Raw genomic sequence first — 16,229 nt, 5'->3', positions numbered from 1 at the left:
GTTTTGAAGAGATTACATGTGTCTAGAGCACTGTTGATCTTGTGGAAGTATGAAGATTTGGCAGTATGGAGTTCAGTAGAGAAAAATGAAAGCAAAGACTGATACATACTCTGGTCTGGATCTTTTGATTTGCACCATTTTCTACCTCCTGCCCTGAGTGTGGTCAAGTGCTCACGGAGAACATAGGATAAGCTGGGGTTATAGTGTGCAGCCTGTGCTATTCCTGGAAGAGAGAGGACACATCATTTAGATGAGGTTAAAGTAGAGCATAAAGTGTCAGTTGCTGCATTCACATCCAGAGATGAGAAATGGGTAGTTGAGGGAAGACCGGAGAATACTACAGAGAAAAGATTGGAGGGGGAAAAGGGGGTGTAGGTTAGTGTTAAGTTCACCTGTAAAACATCGTCAGACAACAGTTGTCATGATGGTCAGGCAGCAGGTGGATCATGATTGGATGACTGGTGTATCATTATGGTCAGATGCTAGGTGGTTTCTAATTTTCCTCATTATTTGGACCATCAGTTTGGGTGTTAACTTTGGTCATGTTCAGCATTTTCTCAGCCTGGGTCCCTCTTTTCCGATGGTTCCATTTAATGGTTCGTGGAAGGGCAGCTGTGCACCTGTTCATGGACCTTTGCACCCTGTTGACTCTGTTAAACCGTGCAAAGGCAAAGCAGAGAGTTAGGGTGTACCTGATTTCTTCCAGCAGCCGAGACCGTGCTAGGAGGGCTGTGTCAATTGGGGTGATGTCAGTCGCCTGAGACCCCCCTTTCTCAATGCTCAATTCCCATTCAGATTCCGGAGTGAGATTGTGGTCCTTGAAGAAAGCTGGAATTTCTACCTCAGATTGGTACCCAATCCCCGAGGTGGAGGATGGCATCTTTGGGCACTTGAATCCACATACTCTGATTGGGCAGGCTGATTTGGGTAGCAGTAGCATGCTGGTCAGTGTGGTAGTATGGATGGGTGTGTTAAAGACCCACTGATTTCCCACAATCTCTGCTTGTATTTCTGTGACTTGTTTGTGAGGCTTGGCCTCAGCTGGGCAGAGTGTCCCTCTTATGTACGAGTTGTAATCTGCAGACTTCTTCAGTGTTATCTTTGAGGAAGGGATTGCCAGGTCAGCGATAATGAATGTCTTTGGTTAGGGGACACGTATGCAGATTTGGGGCCAGGTATAACTGGGTTACTGTCGTGGTAGGCTACCTTGACTGGTGTGTGTATACTGATGTGAGTGTTTCCTTGCCAAAATCCAACATTGACAATGTCTTTGAGTCTGTAAATCAGGTGTTTTCTGATCCACTTCTTTTTATTACTTGTACTTTGAAGACTGGAAGTCCAGCTTGCAGTATTGCTGTGGGAGAGGTTTGCTATTAACCCACAAAACATCTGCTCTAAGCACACCGTGCCTCAACATTGCGTCCTTAAAGGGCCTTTGTTCATGTGGCTTTGGGCCGTTGGTCCTCTGTACAGCTGCGTTGGCTGTCAAGGGACATTAAAGTTTTAAAGGCACATCTGTGATCACTTTCCAGGTTCTGTTGTAACTGGAGAATAGCTGGATGCTTCAGGAAGTGCAGAGCAGGCTCTTTTTGTCATCTGACTAGTTTGTGCTCTGGTGGCAGCAGTGTGCTGAAGTGGGCACACCCTCTAGTTCTGGCCATGTTGTTGGTGAATCCGGCTGTCAGGTGAAACTCCTTGGGTTGAGGGTAAATCAGGCATGGCAAAGAGTGCAAATGCCATTGGAGTTTGATAGGTGGTCTTGAGTTAGTCCATGTAGTTAGCATTAGCTAACTCTTCACATTGCCTCTTGTGAAGAGCAGCTTTAGCATTGGCAGTTTTCTCTTCAGAAAAGGTGGTATTGCTCAAAGTGGGGCTGGATTCCCTCCATTCCATTAAAGATGTGTGATTTGAGGGTTTGGCTACACTGTCTGTTGAGCTGAACAGTGACCCCTTTTTGTATATGCTGGGACTGCATTCTTATATATTCACAAGTGTAAATGTCTGGTAAGGTCTTGGCAGAAAGTTCACACACTTCACAGGGATTCTCTGGGGGTTTGCAGTGTCTGTGAGAAACAGGAAGTAGCAGGTTGAGCTTTGGTTATTTTACTTCAGGTTAAAACGCAGGTGTCTTTGGCGGTCATAGGGAAGCTCATGCAATTGCTTGTGAAGGCACGTCTGGTGTATGCTTGATACATGCTTTGAAGAGGGTGAGGCTCAAGGCCATATTCTCATGACTGGCTGTGAGATATACTTGTGACCTCAGTGACCTTACAGTCTGTCTGGGTGAACTGTTTGGCTGAAGTGGCAGGGGTTTTGCACTTCAGCCTTGAGTTTAGGCTGTCCCAAGTTCCGCAAAGGGTCAATGTGATCCAGCAGCTCTCGATAAATTCGAAGGTGTTATGCGTGTATGACTGCATGTTCGGTGCACACCATTGAGGCCTTATGAGTTCAGTTCTGTGTCTGAGCTTCATCATGGGGTCGATCAAAGAGTTAGAGATGACATAAAAGTTGGGTTTACTTCAGTGTTACCAGAGTTCCATGTCTCGCCTCGTTTTCCAACATGCTGTTTCCTGCTTGCCCCCCTTTTCGATTGGGTTCCTCAGGAGTCTTGATACTGGGTTTGTGTGGTGACCGGTATGTTGAAAGGTGTTGGATCATCCTGGGTGTGCAGTCATTAGCTGAAGTGGCTGGGTGATGGTATTACTTGGTGATGGACTGGCTGGACCTGTGGTCAGTGGCTGGTTAGCCAAGAGTCCATTGAGGCTCAGGACAATATAGCAGTCATATGTTGGTGAAGAGATGGCATGTGTCCATTTGTGTTGTGTACATTGTGTACAGTATCATGGAGCTGATGGTCAGATGGAGGGGAGTTGGCCATGTGTGTATTTTGGTCTGTAGTGGGTGGTCAGCCGTCTGCTGAAGTGCTGTCTTGGGGAGACAGCACTTCAGACAGACAGTCTGAGGGAGAAATTGAAGATGTCTGTAAGCACCTCCGCTAGCTGGTTGGTCCGTGACTGAGTGTAAGCAGTTCCACAAGAGTTTGAAATGTAGATCCCTGAATGTTTTCAATCATGTCTTTATAGGCTCTTTTTGCAGAACTGATAGCTCTCTGAAGATCATATCTGGCCCTTCTTTAGGCCTCGGTGTCACCAGAGTTGTAGGCTGAAATAAGATCTTTGAGCTTGGCCCTGACATCAGCATTCATCCAGGGGTTCTGGTTTGGAAAGGATTTAACCCAGATTTTTGGGATGGTGTTTTCAGTGTACATACTGATTTAATCAGTGACAGAGTTTGTATATTCCTCAATGTCTGTGGCAGCTGCATCCCGAAAGATCTTACAATCCGTTGTGTGAAAGCAGTCCTGAAGTGTGAAGATGGCTTCCTTCCTCCATTGATGGATAATTCTGATAATTTTTTTCCTGTTTTAGCTTTTGTTTGTAGGCTATGCAGGCAGAGGAAGAATGGATGAGTGATCTGCTTTACTGAAGGCAGGGCGGGGGAGGGGTTTGTGACTGTTTTTGAGTGCTGTGTTGCAGTGATCAAACATCTGATCTGCTCAAGTGTGAAAAGTTATGTGTTGGTAGAATTTACGTAAGTGAGCAAGGGTTGGCGCTGTAATGTATGCTAGATAATATAGCGTTGTGTGGAGCTGAACAGTGATGAAAGTCTAACATGTTAGCTCACTTACCTTTTGACAGAACTTTTCTTTGTTTCACTGATATGTATGTGTAGATTTCATAACATTTAAAAAGTGGTTTCATGCAAAGGAATCAGTAAGTGATCTTGCTAATGTACATGCATTTCCGACACAACTTTCTGCTCTAATTTTGTAGTAAATTGTGCTAGAATTTTATATTTTTATCATGTTATAACTGTGCTATAACGGTGTTATAAGCATATACTTTTGCTCATTAGGAGATCCGGCTTGTGGTAGTTGGAGGCATTGTAGACTACCGTTATAAAAGTTAAATCTAAAGTAAAGACCATTTGGATTCTTCGGCTTCTCGTGTAATGGTCTCACACGAGTGACGAGACAAGTCCTGACGTTGGGGGTTGGGAACTGCATTGCTGGGGGAGGAGAGCAGATCACATGGCCTGAATGCGTCAGCACAGAGAGCCAATCCTACTGGCTAGAGGGCTGCCTGATCAGCATGCTGGTCTGTTTCTTGGTGGTAAAGCATAAATAACACCAAATATATAGTTAAAAGGATAAGAAAGGCATTACTATATGTACATCTGTATCTTGCAGCAACCCAAATGTGCTTGTATTCTCTTGGTAAATGACTAAATCTTGGTTTAACTGCTCACCACCTTCGTGAAAACCTTCCCCAAGACACTGCTATATATACCAGACGTCTAGGCTACTTGTTCGTGCTTGCTTCGGCAGCACATATACTAAAATTGGAACGATACAGAGAAGATTAGCATGGCCCCTGCGCAAGGATGACACGCAAATTCGTGAAGCGTTCCTCATTTTTGGACATTTTTAATCGATTAACGTAATTAAGATTAAGTTGGATTAAAAAAAAGTCCTTTTGAAATGCATAGAAAGTGCCCAAAACATTTATGTATATCAAACTTTGTGAAATGACAGTGTGGTGGTTTTTTATTCACCATTGATTTATGATGTAGCAGCACCCCAGTAGAACACAGTCCAGGAGCCCCAGTTTAACCCTCTCTCGCAGAGTGAGCTTTGCTGACCAACTGTGAATACAAGACAGTGTTGTAGTCAAGTCACCAACTGTCGAGTCCAAGTCGAGTCTCGAGTCTCAGTGTCCGAGTCCAAGTCCGAGTCACCAAAGAAGAGTCCGAGTTGAGTCCAAGTCGAGTCACCATTACCAGAGTTAGAGTCCGAGTCGAGTCTCAAGTCCCGTATTGGATTTTTTTTTTTTCAAGGTTTTATTTAAGTTTTTTGAGGAAACAATAGCAACCAACTGAGTTTGTAGGCATCGAAGTCCATTATATGAGGAAAACATCCTGAAATGTTTTCCTTAAAAAACATAATTTAAGAAAAAACGCCATAGATATCCTGGATGGCATTGGGAGGAGTAAATGATTAGGAAATTTTTCATTTTTGTGTGAACTAATCCTTTAACACTGTACTACAGAAATACACTCGGCAAAAAAAAGAAACGTGCATATTACTGTGAGTGTGTGTGTGTGAGAGTGTGAGAGAGAGAGCGTATGTGTGTGAGTGACCTTGTGATTTAGCGTGAGTGCGTTTGCATGTGAATGTGTGTGAGGGCACGCGCCTGGTCAGAAAGCTGCGTTTAACGATAAGGGCCGTTCAAATATCGCGTCTTTTGTACGCTCAAGTTCGTTATTTCCAATGTAGGCGTGCGGTATGCACGCTCATAATGGAAGCGTATGCGCGCTCATAATGGAAGCATCCAGGCGCGTCCGCACCACATCGAGTTAAAAACAATTCAACTTTTCAGAATGCCGCAAGCGGACCGCGGGTCATGTGACAAGAACTAACCAATCAGCTTCACCCTTTCCCGCAAGTGCCCGAGCGCTTTGGAAAAAAAGTAAAGTGAAAGTAAAGTGAGTGACGTCAGTTAGTGTGTTGTCAAGCAAAGAGAGCGAGCGGTAGCAGTGTCTGTGAGGGAAAAGAATAGATCCCGGCCAGTCTTGGGCACGAAACATTTTTAAAAAAATTTTTTAGTCAAAAACGTGATGAATGCTCAAGTCCGATTTTATATCCTCGAGTCCGAGTACGAGTCATCAGTCCACGAGTCCAAGTCGAATCATGAGTCCAGAGAATGGAGTCTCGAGTCGGACTCGAGTCCAAAGAATAGTGACTCGAGTCCGAGTCCAGGACTCGAGTACTCCATCACTGATACAAGAACACTGTAAAAACTAGAAATAAAGTTTGTAGACAAACTTTAAGTTGGCTTGAAAAAGCCTAGCCTGAAAGTTTGACGTGGTTTTAAAAGCTTAAAGTTTGAGGGTTTTCAGTTTTAACTAACTGAAGTAGTTTTACAATTTTGAAGGCAAAACAATCAAGTAGAAAAAGAAATGGTAAACTAGCATGTTTTAGCAGTGTTGCTAACATGATTATCAAGTTACTAGCATGTCACTAGCTTGTTTCCAGCATGGTTAGCATGTCGCTAGCATGTTGCTGGTATAGGGCTTGGGCGCCGAGTTGCATTCTGGGACGTGGCGGCCATGTTGCCAGCTTCGCGAATGTAAACATACAGTGAGTTGAACGAGAAGAGCAGAGTTGGGAGAAAGAAAAAAAAGATGTCAAAATCGCGAAAAGGTTGTGGGATTTATAGGGATACGCTAAATAGGGATACCAGGGACCGGTATGTGGACAAAATCGGCACTATTAACGGTTTGGATCCACATGATATTTCCAACAAATAGTGGAGTACTGACGGAGAGTTGTTGCTTCAGATATCTTCGGCTACCTTGTTTGTTTTGTGAGCGCCTACACTTCAGAATAGTTCCGAAGCTACAAGTCATTGAAGTCTCATGTACAGTTCACAAATGGATGGGTTCAGGAGCTGCAAATCATAGAACCGGAACAGCGGCAAACAGTAATCCAGTAAACTGCGCTCTAATGTTACCTAGCTGCTAGTTTAGTAACTGTTAGTGCTAACAACCATTCATACATGGACTTTTAACAATGTGTTTCAAAAATGTAGTTAGTAGCGGTCAACCCTCCTATTTTTTTCCGGGGTTCTCACGTATTTGAGCTCTTTCCCCGCTGTCTTTTTTAGTATTTTCCTGTAAAGTATCCCGTTAGCCCCTCCATCAGACCTGTCAAGTCTGTGTGCTGTTGTCCTGTTGCTACTCCTTGTCCTTCCAGCGAAACAACAGATGTTTTCAAAGCATCGTTTTGCTTACTTAAAAGCAACCTTAGCGTGATGTTGGGCTTTTTAAGATAGCGTGGTTGTTGTGAGAGCACGATTTCACGCCAATCTGTAACTAAAATCACGTTAGACCTAGCTTCACAAATAACGTTAGTAAATGCAGCAGTTTTATAGTACAAATTTTTGCTGTCAGCAGAGGGATAGCAACAAAAAGATGAATGTTGAAATTTCCCGTATTTTGGATGAGTAACTCGAGAAATTTCCCTTATTTTCAATGTTGACTTAAGCTATATAAACTAATATTCAGATGTTATGGTCTCCGTAGTCGCGCCTCAAAGCAGGAAAGCATTGTAAAGTTAATCCATTCTCATTTTATTTTCCCCATGGCTATTACACACCACAATACAGCAACGGTTGAAAATGGTTAAAATAGATTTTTAATTCATCAAATTAAGACACATGGATGAGAGGGAGTATGTCTAAACACTGCGCAGTAGTCCGAGTGGCAGTAAAGGAGGCATTCAACGTGGCGGCCACGCCAAGTAATCACGTCACGACGCCCAAGCCCTATTATTAATAAGTGACTAGCATGTTGCTGCCATGATTACCAAGTGAATAATATGATCGGCAAGTAAATAGCATATTGCTAGCATGTTTCCAGCATGATTTGCAAGTGACTAGAATGTCACTAGTGTGTTTCCAGCATGATTAGCATGTCGCTAGCATGTTGCTGGCATTATTAACGAGTGACTAGCATGTTGCTGGCATGATTTACAAGTGGATATGATCAGCAAGTAACTAGAATGTTTCTAGCATGATTTGCAAGTGACTAGAATGTCACTAGCGTGTTTCCAGCATGATTAACATGTTTCTGGCATGATTACCAAGTGAATAATATAATCAGCAAGTAACTAGAATGTTTCCAGCATGATTTGCAAGTGACTAGAATGTCACTAGCGTGTTTCCAGCATGATTAGCATGTTGCTGGCATTATTAACAAGTGACTAGCATGTTGCTGGCATTATTAACAAGTGACTAGCATGTTGCTGGCATTATTAACAAGTGACTAGCATGTTGCTGGCATTATTAACAAGTGACTAGCATGTTGCTGGCATGATTAACAAGTGACTAGCATGTTGCTGGCATGATTACAAAGTTACTAACATGATTAACAAGTAACTAGCATGTTGCTAGCATGTTTCCAGCGTGATTTGCAAGTGACTACAATGTCTCTAGCATGTTTCCAGCATGATTAGCATGTTGCTAGCATGTTGCTGGCATTATTAACAAGTAACTAGCATATTGCTAGCATTATTAACAAGTTATTAGCATGTTGTTAACACGTTTCTATGTTAATCCAGGTAAAACCAGTTGATTGAGCAAAAAAACAGCTAAGACCAGTCTGACCAGCTTGAAAGGTCTCATTGTACAAAAGTTTTTTTTATGGATTTTAGGTGGTTTTGATAGTCTGGTTTACAAAAACCATAAGCTTAAGTTAGAAAAGATATAGCAACCTGAGTCGGACAAGTCTGAAGGTCTGACCCAAATTTGGTGGTTGTAGTTTAAAAGCTCTAGGAGGAGATGGTGTTTAAATTTTGGTTCATAATAATAATGTTTAAATAGTACATCAGTAAGTTGGCTTTTTCAAGCCATTTTAAGATATCAACAGAATAGCGACAAAAACGAATGACAACTTCATGAACTAGTTTCAGTCCATAGAAATGTGATTACACTTAGGGCTGTTTTCCACTGTGCGGCACGGCACGGCTCTGTTTGCGTTCCCACTGCAGTTTAGTGGCGCTTTAGGGTACACATGCCCATTATAGTTGCGCTGCGGTTCCTGAAACATTTTTTCATTCTGGATCATCCCATTAAGCTCTCGCTGGATTTGCTCATCTGCTATCAACAAGAGGAACGTCGGTACTTCCTCAACACAAAACAAAACAGCAAACATTTTTTTTGGTTGTTCAAAACGGTTGTGTTCGATCCTTCGCTGGCTGTGCTGATTTAAATCTAGTGGTTCTGTTGTGTTTTTGTTTGTAAGTTCAGTGATGCAGATAGTGATGATTCTCTCCAGCCAGTCAGTGATCAGTAGAGTTTACACGTCACGTTTTGGTAAAAGTGAACCGTACCGAACTGTAACGTGCAGTGAAAAAACACCATTAGGAGCATTTCAATTGAAAGATATAACTGTCATTCTTTTACTGTTTCTTTAGGTAGTACAGAATACAGAGCCGGCGGTTCATGTGAGAGGCCAGGAGTCCCTTACTGCCTCAATGCTGGCGGCTGCACCATTAAAGGAGCAGAAACAACTTCTAGGTATGGGATGCGCACACACGGTCACTTCAAAGTTAAAGTTGTGAGCTAGTAAAGTTTGAATCATGTTATAGCTCCTGCTGCTTACACCAGTGATTGTAACCTAAATTAATAATACTCTTCAGTAGAGGGTGAAGTGTGACACTTTACAGGATCTATTTAGTGTAAAGCAGAAGATGGTTCTCATATGGCTTCAGAAGGCTTGGAATATAGCACACTACATATGTATTATGTGTATATATACATATACATATTATATATACTACATCATAACATGAGGAAAACCACCAAACTTTGCATCCCATTCAGGTGAGCGGCTGTATCCACTTATCCAGGCTTTGTATCCGACTCTTGCGGGAAAGATTACAGGCATGCTGCTGGAGATCGACAACTCTGAACTACTGCACATGCTCGAGACTCCAGAGTCCCTGCACTCCAAGGTTTACCTGCTCAGAACATTTACTCAACAATCAGTCTAAGACCAGATTTTGTTTGATCATTGTGCTTTTCTGTAATGTGTAGGTTGAAGAGGCTGTAGCTGTTCTTCAGGCTCATCAAGCCAAGGAACTGTCTGAAAAGTAAAGGAGCACTGCAATACAGGTAATTTGCTTGCATTCTTCTATTTTAATATGTGCCCTTAATAGTGTACAATGCAAATTAATAGCACATGCGAATGTCCCATACAAATGTCAACCAACTTAACATTTTTTTGCAGGCATGCACACTGAATGTCTGTGAGGGCTGTTCCAGAGAACAAGGATAAAGAAAACCACACTTCATGTGATATTTAATGCGTGATTCGCACCCTACAAATGTCCTTTTGCTCTCCACAGTGTTAAGTTTTTGATTTTGTTTATTAAAAAAAAAAAAAAAAAGTAAAATGGGGAAAAAAAAAGGAAGATTGGAAAAAAGAAAAATGCAAAAAAAATATTTTTTGAAATTTCTTTGTGCAATAAAAATGATCCTGGCTTAATGGACATGGAAAAAGAGTTTTGAGTGTCTTATTCTTATAACAGTGATTTTGAGTTTGTGGCGTGGACATCCTTTCAAGGACACCTTAAAGAGCTTTTTATTAAAATAAGTTTTGCGGACCCACTTTATATTAAGTGGCCTTAACTACTATGTACTTACATTTTAATTAATAATTTAGTATAATTTACTTATTGTGTACATGTTTTTACATTGTACTTATATATATTTTTTTTTTAAAACTACATGTAATTACATCTGTATTTAATTTCTGTAATAACATTCATAATTACACTGCTGACCCATACTTTACACCTTAACCCACCCTTAAACTTCCCCATACCTCCAACCCTCTCCCTAACCTTACCCCTATCCCACATCAATAGCAGCAAAAGTGTTTTACAATACAATATGAACACAAAAAGTACATTGTACTTATTTTTTTATGTTAAGGCCACCTAATATAAAGTGGGACCAGTATTGCTTTTAAATGTGTGTGATAGATTTATCAGTTTTGTAGAGCTGAACATACAGTAAGCACAACCTGAGATGTACAGTCCAATATACAAAACTTGTAATTGTATAATGTATGGATAATATTTGTTCCTGTTTAAGCTGAATGATAAATAGCAATGTTTTATGATGGTTTTCCATGAATACAATTTAAAAATGTCAGGATAATACATTGAAAATATCTGATGAATTTGAATGGTTTGGTCTGCTATTAACTTGAGATACTCCTAAGGTAACTAGAGCAGATATGTAGCCTACACTTTTATTGGTATTTTATTAATATTAGAATTTAATGTGATTTTGCACATCTCCTCTTTTTGCTGACCGGTGCCCTTGAAATGTAAACATTACAATTATTAATTGCAATCGTTTTCGTAAAAAGTTGTTGCAAACATTTAGCAGATTTTGCAGACAATTATTGATTATTTGAATAATGGAGAAAATGTTTCAGACTATAATTTTATTGGCTGCTGAAGAAAATGTAGCGCGAGACTTCTATCTGTGATTAGATGCATGAATCCACAAATATGAGTGGTTACACTGTAGAATATGGAAACTTTGAATTAAAGAATTGAATCCAACCATAGACCGTAAAAGAAAAGGATCCAACTTCGCCATCATTCCGCTTGTGCAGTAAAATACTGAAACTTAAGACCAAATTGACGCGGTTATTAATGAACAAAGGCATATCCTATACTCGAGAGCCATCTAGTGGAAGAGAAAGCCATAACTTAGAATTGTCAAGTTGTAGAGAAACCATGATTTATACTTGAGCTCTTTTAGCGGTGAACTGACACATTAATGTTTAATGCAACCAAAAACAAGCTTTCAAGTTTTGCATTGCTTCTTAGAACCTTAAATCATATTTCTGTTGATTTGTAGAGGATTTGTGATTGTATTGAGTGAGGGAAGCTGCTATAAGGTAGATAATGTGGAGCTGTGCTGGGGAACAGTAACAAACGCTAACATGTTAGCTCAATTTCCTTTTGAAAACTGTCTGTCTTTAATTTTAAACATACTCCGTGTAGGTAGGATAATTTTAAGTGACCTTTTAAAATGTATTTTAGACTGACTAATTCGGACAATTTTGTTTCTTAGCGGTTATAAACGTTTGTTTGTGCAGATGATGAGATCCCTCTTGTGGCAGATAGAGGCGCTGTAGCCTCTAACTTATGGGGTTTGTGAACTGCAGTGCTGTGGGAGGAGAGCAGATCACATGGCCTGACTGAGTCAGCACAGAGAGCCAATCCTATTGGCTAGAGGGCCGCCTAATTTGCATGCTGCTTTGTTTCTTAGCAGAAAATATTAAATATCACCAAATATATAGTTTAAAGGATCATAAATCCATTTGTATACTTGTATACAATACTTATATCTGTATAACTTAGTTGTGCTGGTTCTGTCTTAGTAAATGACTAAATCATGGTTTAACCGCTGACCACCTTCGAGAAGACGTGGGAATTAGTCATTGAATGAGTAGAGACAGGGGTAGCTGCAGCCTGGATCAATGGGTGCGCCGAAAGGTTGGGGCGTGATAAAAGGTTTCTCGTTGGTGGAAGGAGTTGTACTGCTGGCCAATCAGCAGCTTAATATACATTTACGTAATTTCCTTAGACAAGGTGGCGGCGATAAGACGTGAGGTAATTATTCATCGTTTATACGTGGATCTATACTTAATATACCACAAATATGTATATTAAGATAAGTTTGTTACAATACGATGATATTTTTTACTTTGCGTTATATCTTGCAGCGTTAGTAATTAGTTTATTGTTGTTGACAGACATATGTACAGTGAGACAAAACGATGACCGCACTGACGGCGAATCCTTCAGAGATGATTGTTTATATCTGCGTCTTTTTTGTACAAGAGAGTACAGAATACATCCTGTAAGTATAATAATTATTACCACCTCTATTGCAACTGTATGAAGATCAATTCACAATCTGGAGACGATTAGACAAAAAATAAATAAAAAAAACCTCTAATTTGGAGTTTGTTTCTACCTTTCTGCCAGGTCTCTCAACTATGCAGAGTATATTCAAGCTGCCAACACACTGGTTGTGAAGAACCCTTTCCAGAGAAATATAGAAAGAAATGACTGTGTAAGTTACATTGTTTTTAAACCATTGATTTATCTCTATCAACATAATCATACACAATATTGTAGTAACAAGATGTTGTAATCTTTATTTGCTGGAAAATGACAATCAGTCAAGTTTTCACTGCCTGACCATCATCTTGATGTTAATGAAGTTAAGTGTTTTTATTATTTTTATATCTAAAACACCTTGTTTAGAAAAGTATTTAGATGTTTTTCATATATGTCACGGTCTAAGCATGATCTGTTTCTGTTGTTCTGATGAAGGAAACTTGTGTTGGAGAGGATTCAGTGTCTGTTGTGGCACATGTGAATGTGTAATAAAGTGAGTATCAGAAAACACATCCAGACACATGGACTGTCAAAGACCACACGACAGGAACATTCTCCTGGAGACGCTGAGAAAGCACAGAAGGAATGTCTGTGGAGGATGTACTCAAAAAATACACATACTTAAGGACACCTGCTGGAGTGAGTATATTAAAGAAAAAACTGTAAAATATCTAATATTTTATTATTCTGTACCTTTTTAGCCCATCTGTTAAAAATGTAAAGCAATAGTTTTAGAAAACAATGTAAGATTTATCTGTGTATACAAGAACATGAACTGCACCGTATATTGTGAACCTTATACATTAGCTTCTGATTGTTTCTGCAGTTCTGCAGGGTTTGTAGCTCAACTGTCTGAGCCAAAGAGGATGCAACAGAATCTGAAAAGTGTTTTCTTTTTTTTCTCGTTATTATTATTATTATTATTATTATTATTGTTGTTGATATTATTTATTTATTTTATGAAAGGGGGACCTGGCTACACCTTTCCTACCATACACCTGATGGATACTGACTGTAAAATGGCAATCATAGTTCGAGGACTCAGTGTGGTGACAGAAGATGGAAAAGATGAGTGTCAGTGCACCAGCCTTGATGAAGCTTCATAACACCCTTGTGGATGTATTCTGCTTTCAACATTGCATATCCACCACACCTGAGAAAGACACTGACTTTCCTTCAGAGGGACATTGTCAACATTAGAAGACGAGACAAGCTCTGTCAGTAACTTTACTTGTATTTCTTGTATTAAATCCTCATGCCTTGACTGTACCATTGCCCAAAGTGCACTCGAAGGACATTCACTCTTCTGAAGTTAACCCAACATGTTGGAGCGGTACATGCACATTAACCAAATAGCTTGCTCTATTATTTTTCTATTCTATCTGTTTTCTTTTTATTTATTATATTATTTAAAAGCCCTTGCTATGTGTACTGTGTTAAGCTAACTGAGACTTGTTATAGCTCTTATATATCATTGCTCTTTTTGTTGTTTTTGATTGCTTCAACTCTGTCCTCATTTGTAAGTCGATTTGAATAAAAGCGTCTGCTAAATGAATAAATGTAAATGTAAGTATTAGTATAACCTGTGGTATAGATGAGTGCCAGTCAACTTTTTTGTTATTCCATTCTTTTAGAAACCATTCACAGGAAGCATATGTACTTTTGGTACTCAGTAAAGAGTCAGTAGTACAGTTGTATTATAATATAATGGAGAAGGGTCTGGCTGCAGACGTGGACTCTCAGACACTTGTGCTTCATTTTTTATTGGATATTTTATTCTACTTATTGGTTAATTATTTTTTGAATCTCTCAACATTTGTTTTCTCTTGTGTAGGTATGGTTTACTGGAAGTCTGTCAGTCCAGATGTGAGGAGGACATACAGAGTGGAGCTGGAGCTCAGCAGATGTGGTCTTGGAAAGAAGGGATCTTCACAGCTTTCTATTCAGACAAAGAAAACAGAAGTTTGCTGGATTCTGTTCTATGGACTGCTACTACAGAATGAATGAATGAATGAATAAATGAATGAGTGGTTTATCTATCTATCTATCTATCTATCTATCTATCTATCTATCTATCTATCTATCTATCTATCTATCTATCTATCTATCTATCTATCTTTTTACTTGAATTGGTGACTGAAACTGAAAGCTAAATAAAAGCTGTGTCTGTTTGCTTAATTGGTTAATGTCACTTAAAACAAGGTTACTAAACTCTTCTAATTTTTAAATTTATTAGTTTTTAATTTTTACAAATTTTTCTTTATCAGGCAAAACCTGGTTTTCCTGTGTAACACTTTACAATAAAGGTTCATTTGTTGACTGATGTATTAACTAAAATTAACTATGAGCAATACATTTGATACAGTATTTATTAAACTTTGTTAGTTAATAAACATACATCTGTACGTTGTTTGTTCTTGTTAGTTCACTAATGTTTACAAATACTGCTGACTTTAAATGACTTTAAGAGCAGCAAGTGCGACTAACCTTGTTTAGAGACGTTTGTATTCTCAAAAATAATTGTAATCTGTTACAATCTGTCTGGGGACACACACAAAATGACTTATTTTCAATATAAAATTAATTGTGGCTGGATTTTTTAAAAACTTATAATAACAGTCTTGGGCATGTCAAAGATTAGTAGCAACATTGGCTTTGATGCATTTTTAGTTTTTGTGCAGCATTAGATTACATTTTTTTTCTCCCTAATTTCTTGTTGGTGTAGAGGTAACATTTGTTATTTTTACAGTTGATCACTAGGTGGGACCATTAACCATTTAGATAGGCCTGTGCAAAAAAGCTTAGTTTCTGACTTGTATATGAAGCTATATGGAGTATAACAGCATATTATATTGAGTGTGTATGTGTGTGTGTGAGAAAGAGAGAGCGAGTGTGTGTGAGAGAAACCTTTGCACACTTACCTTAATTTATTTCAGAAAATCACAACGTATACCTCAGCTCTTAGAACTACATGGAGTAAACAAAAGTTTATTTATGCACCTGCTGCCTCTTAATGGTGATGAAAGTATTCAGTTGTTAAGTGATGACGTAAGAAGCACTGTTTCCGGGTCCAGGCCTCAACTCGCTTCACTTGAGAATATGACCTCAGCAGCCGTTTATGAGCACTGTTTATTCATATTGATAATTTAAGTTAAATGCTTTCAAACTTACGATATACACTACAGTCTCCGTGCTCACAGCGTCCCAAACACAAATAATTTTTATATATATTTTTTATATTAATATTTTCATTGTCTGGCTATCTGGTACTTCAGTATGGAGTTAAATAAACTTTTTGGCTAGCATTCTATAACATTGTGAGTTTATGTTAGCACCTTTTGTTGTTTTCTCGTGGTAACTGATAGAGCGTTTGGACACGGAAGCGCTGCTACGTGACGTCAGACTTAACAAGCAAATAGACTAAACAAAAGCAAAGTATGTGGATTTAAACATTTGCATGCCATTGTGCTGGATATTTATTGGTGAGAAGAGCAGCAAGCAACACGAGAAAGGGCTTGACTTGTACCAAAGTTTTAGAAATTATTATGTAGCGTGACCCCTCCAGCGAGCTGCAGCTTATTTGAAGTTGGTATTGCATTTTGGTTCATAATACATTATGTTCATAAATTTGGCCAATTGAGCACAGTAATACCATGGTCAGTAAACCCTTCACCAGTGG

General features: G+C 39.3%; 1 protein-coding gene, 1 long non-coding RNA gene and 1 other non-coding gene across 9 annotated transcripts in view; all 3 read left to right on the top strand.

Annotated features, from left to right (window-relative positions):
- The window catches only part of LOC128018320 (embryonic polyadenylate-binding protein), a 36,992-nt gene extending 26,871 nt beyond the window's left edge, over positions 1-10,121 (top strand). For all 4 annotated transcript variants that reach the window (XM_052603770.1, XM_052603773.1, XM_052603772.1 and 1 more), the window contains exons 13-16: positions 9,035-9,137; positions 9,444-9,574; positions 9,657-9,734; positions 9,850-10,121. In XM_052603770.1, coding sequence (XP_052459730.1) covers positions 9,035-9,137; positions 9,444-9,574; positions 9,657-9,716 — 294 coding nt within the window. In that variant the 3' untranslated portion in view covers positions 9,717-9,734; positions 9,850-10,121. The remainder of the gene's footprint in view (positions 1-9,034; positions 9,138-9,443; positions 9,575-9,656; positions 9,735-9,849) is intronic.
- LOC128019208 (U6 spliceosomal RNA) lies at positions 4,372-4,478 on the top strand. Its single transcript, XR_008185106.1, has one exon. It is a non-coding gene; the product is annotated as a U6 spliceosomal RNA (small nuclear RNA).
- Positions 10,122-12,113: 1,992 nt separating the features above from the next.
- On the top strand, positions 12,114-14,945 carry LOC128018323 (uncharacterized). 4 transcript variants are annotated; one of them, XR_008184814.1, is made up of 6 exons: positions 12,114-12,256; positions 12,400-12,506; positions 12,635-12,722; positions 12,832-13,189; positions 13,517-13,767; positions 14,385-14,945. It is a non-coding gene; the product is annotated as an uncharacterized LOC128018323 (long non-coding RNA). The 4 variants fall into 4 exon arrangements; XR_008184813.1 differs by having other exon boundaries at positions 13,517-13,883; XR_008184815.1 differs by lacking the exon at positions 14,385-14,945 and having other exon boundaries at positions 12,832-12,872; positions 12,986-13,189; positions 13,517-14,292.
- The last annotated feature ends 1,284 nt before the right edge of the window (positions 14,946-16,229 follow it).

The sequence above is a fragment of the Carassius gibelio genome, chromosome A8 (assembly GCF_023724105.1).
Source record: "Carassius gibelio isolate Cgi1373 ecotype wild population from Czech Republic chromosome A8, carGib1.2-hapl.c, whole genome shotgun sequence".
Taxonomy (NCBI): Eukaryota; Metazoa; Chordata; class Actinopteri; order Cypriniformes; family Cyprinidae; genus Carassius; species Carassius gibelio.
The sequence above is the reverse complement of the archived record's forward strand: the minus strand, read 5'-3'. Positions and strand labels throughout refer to the sequence as shown.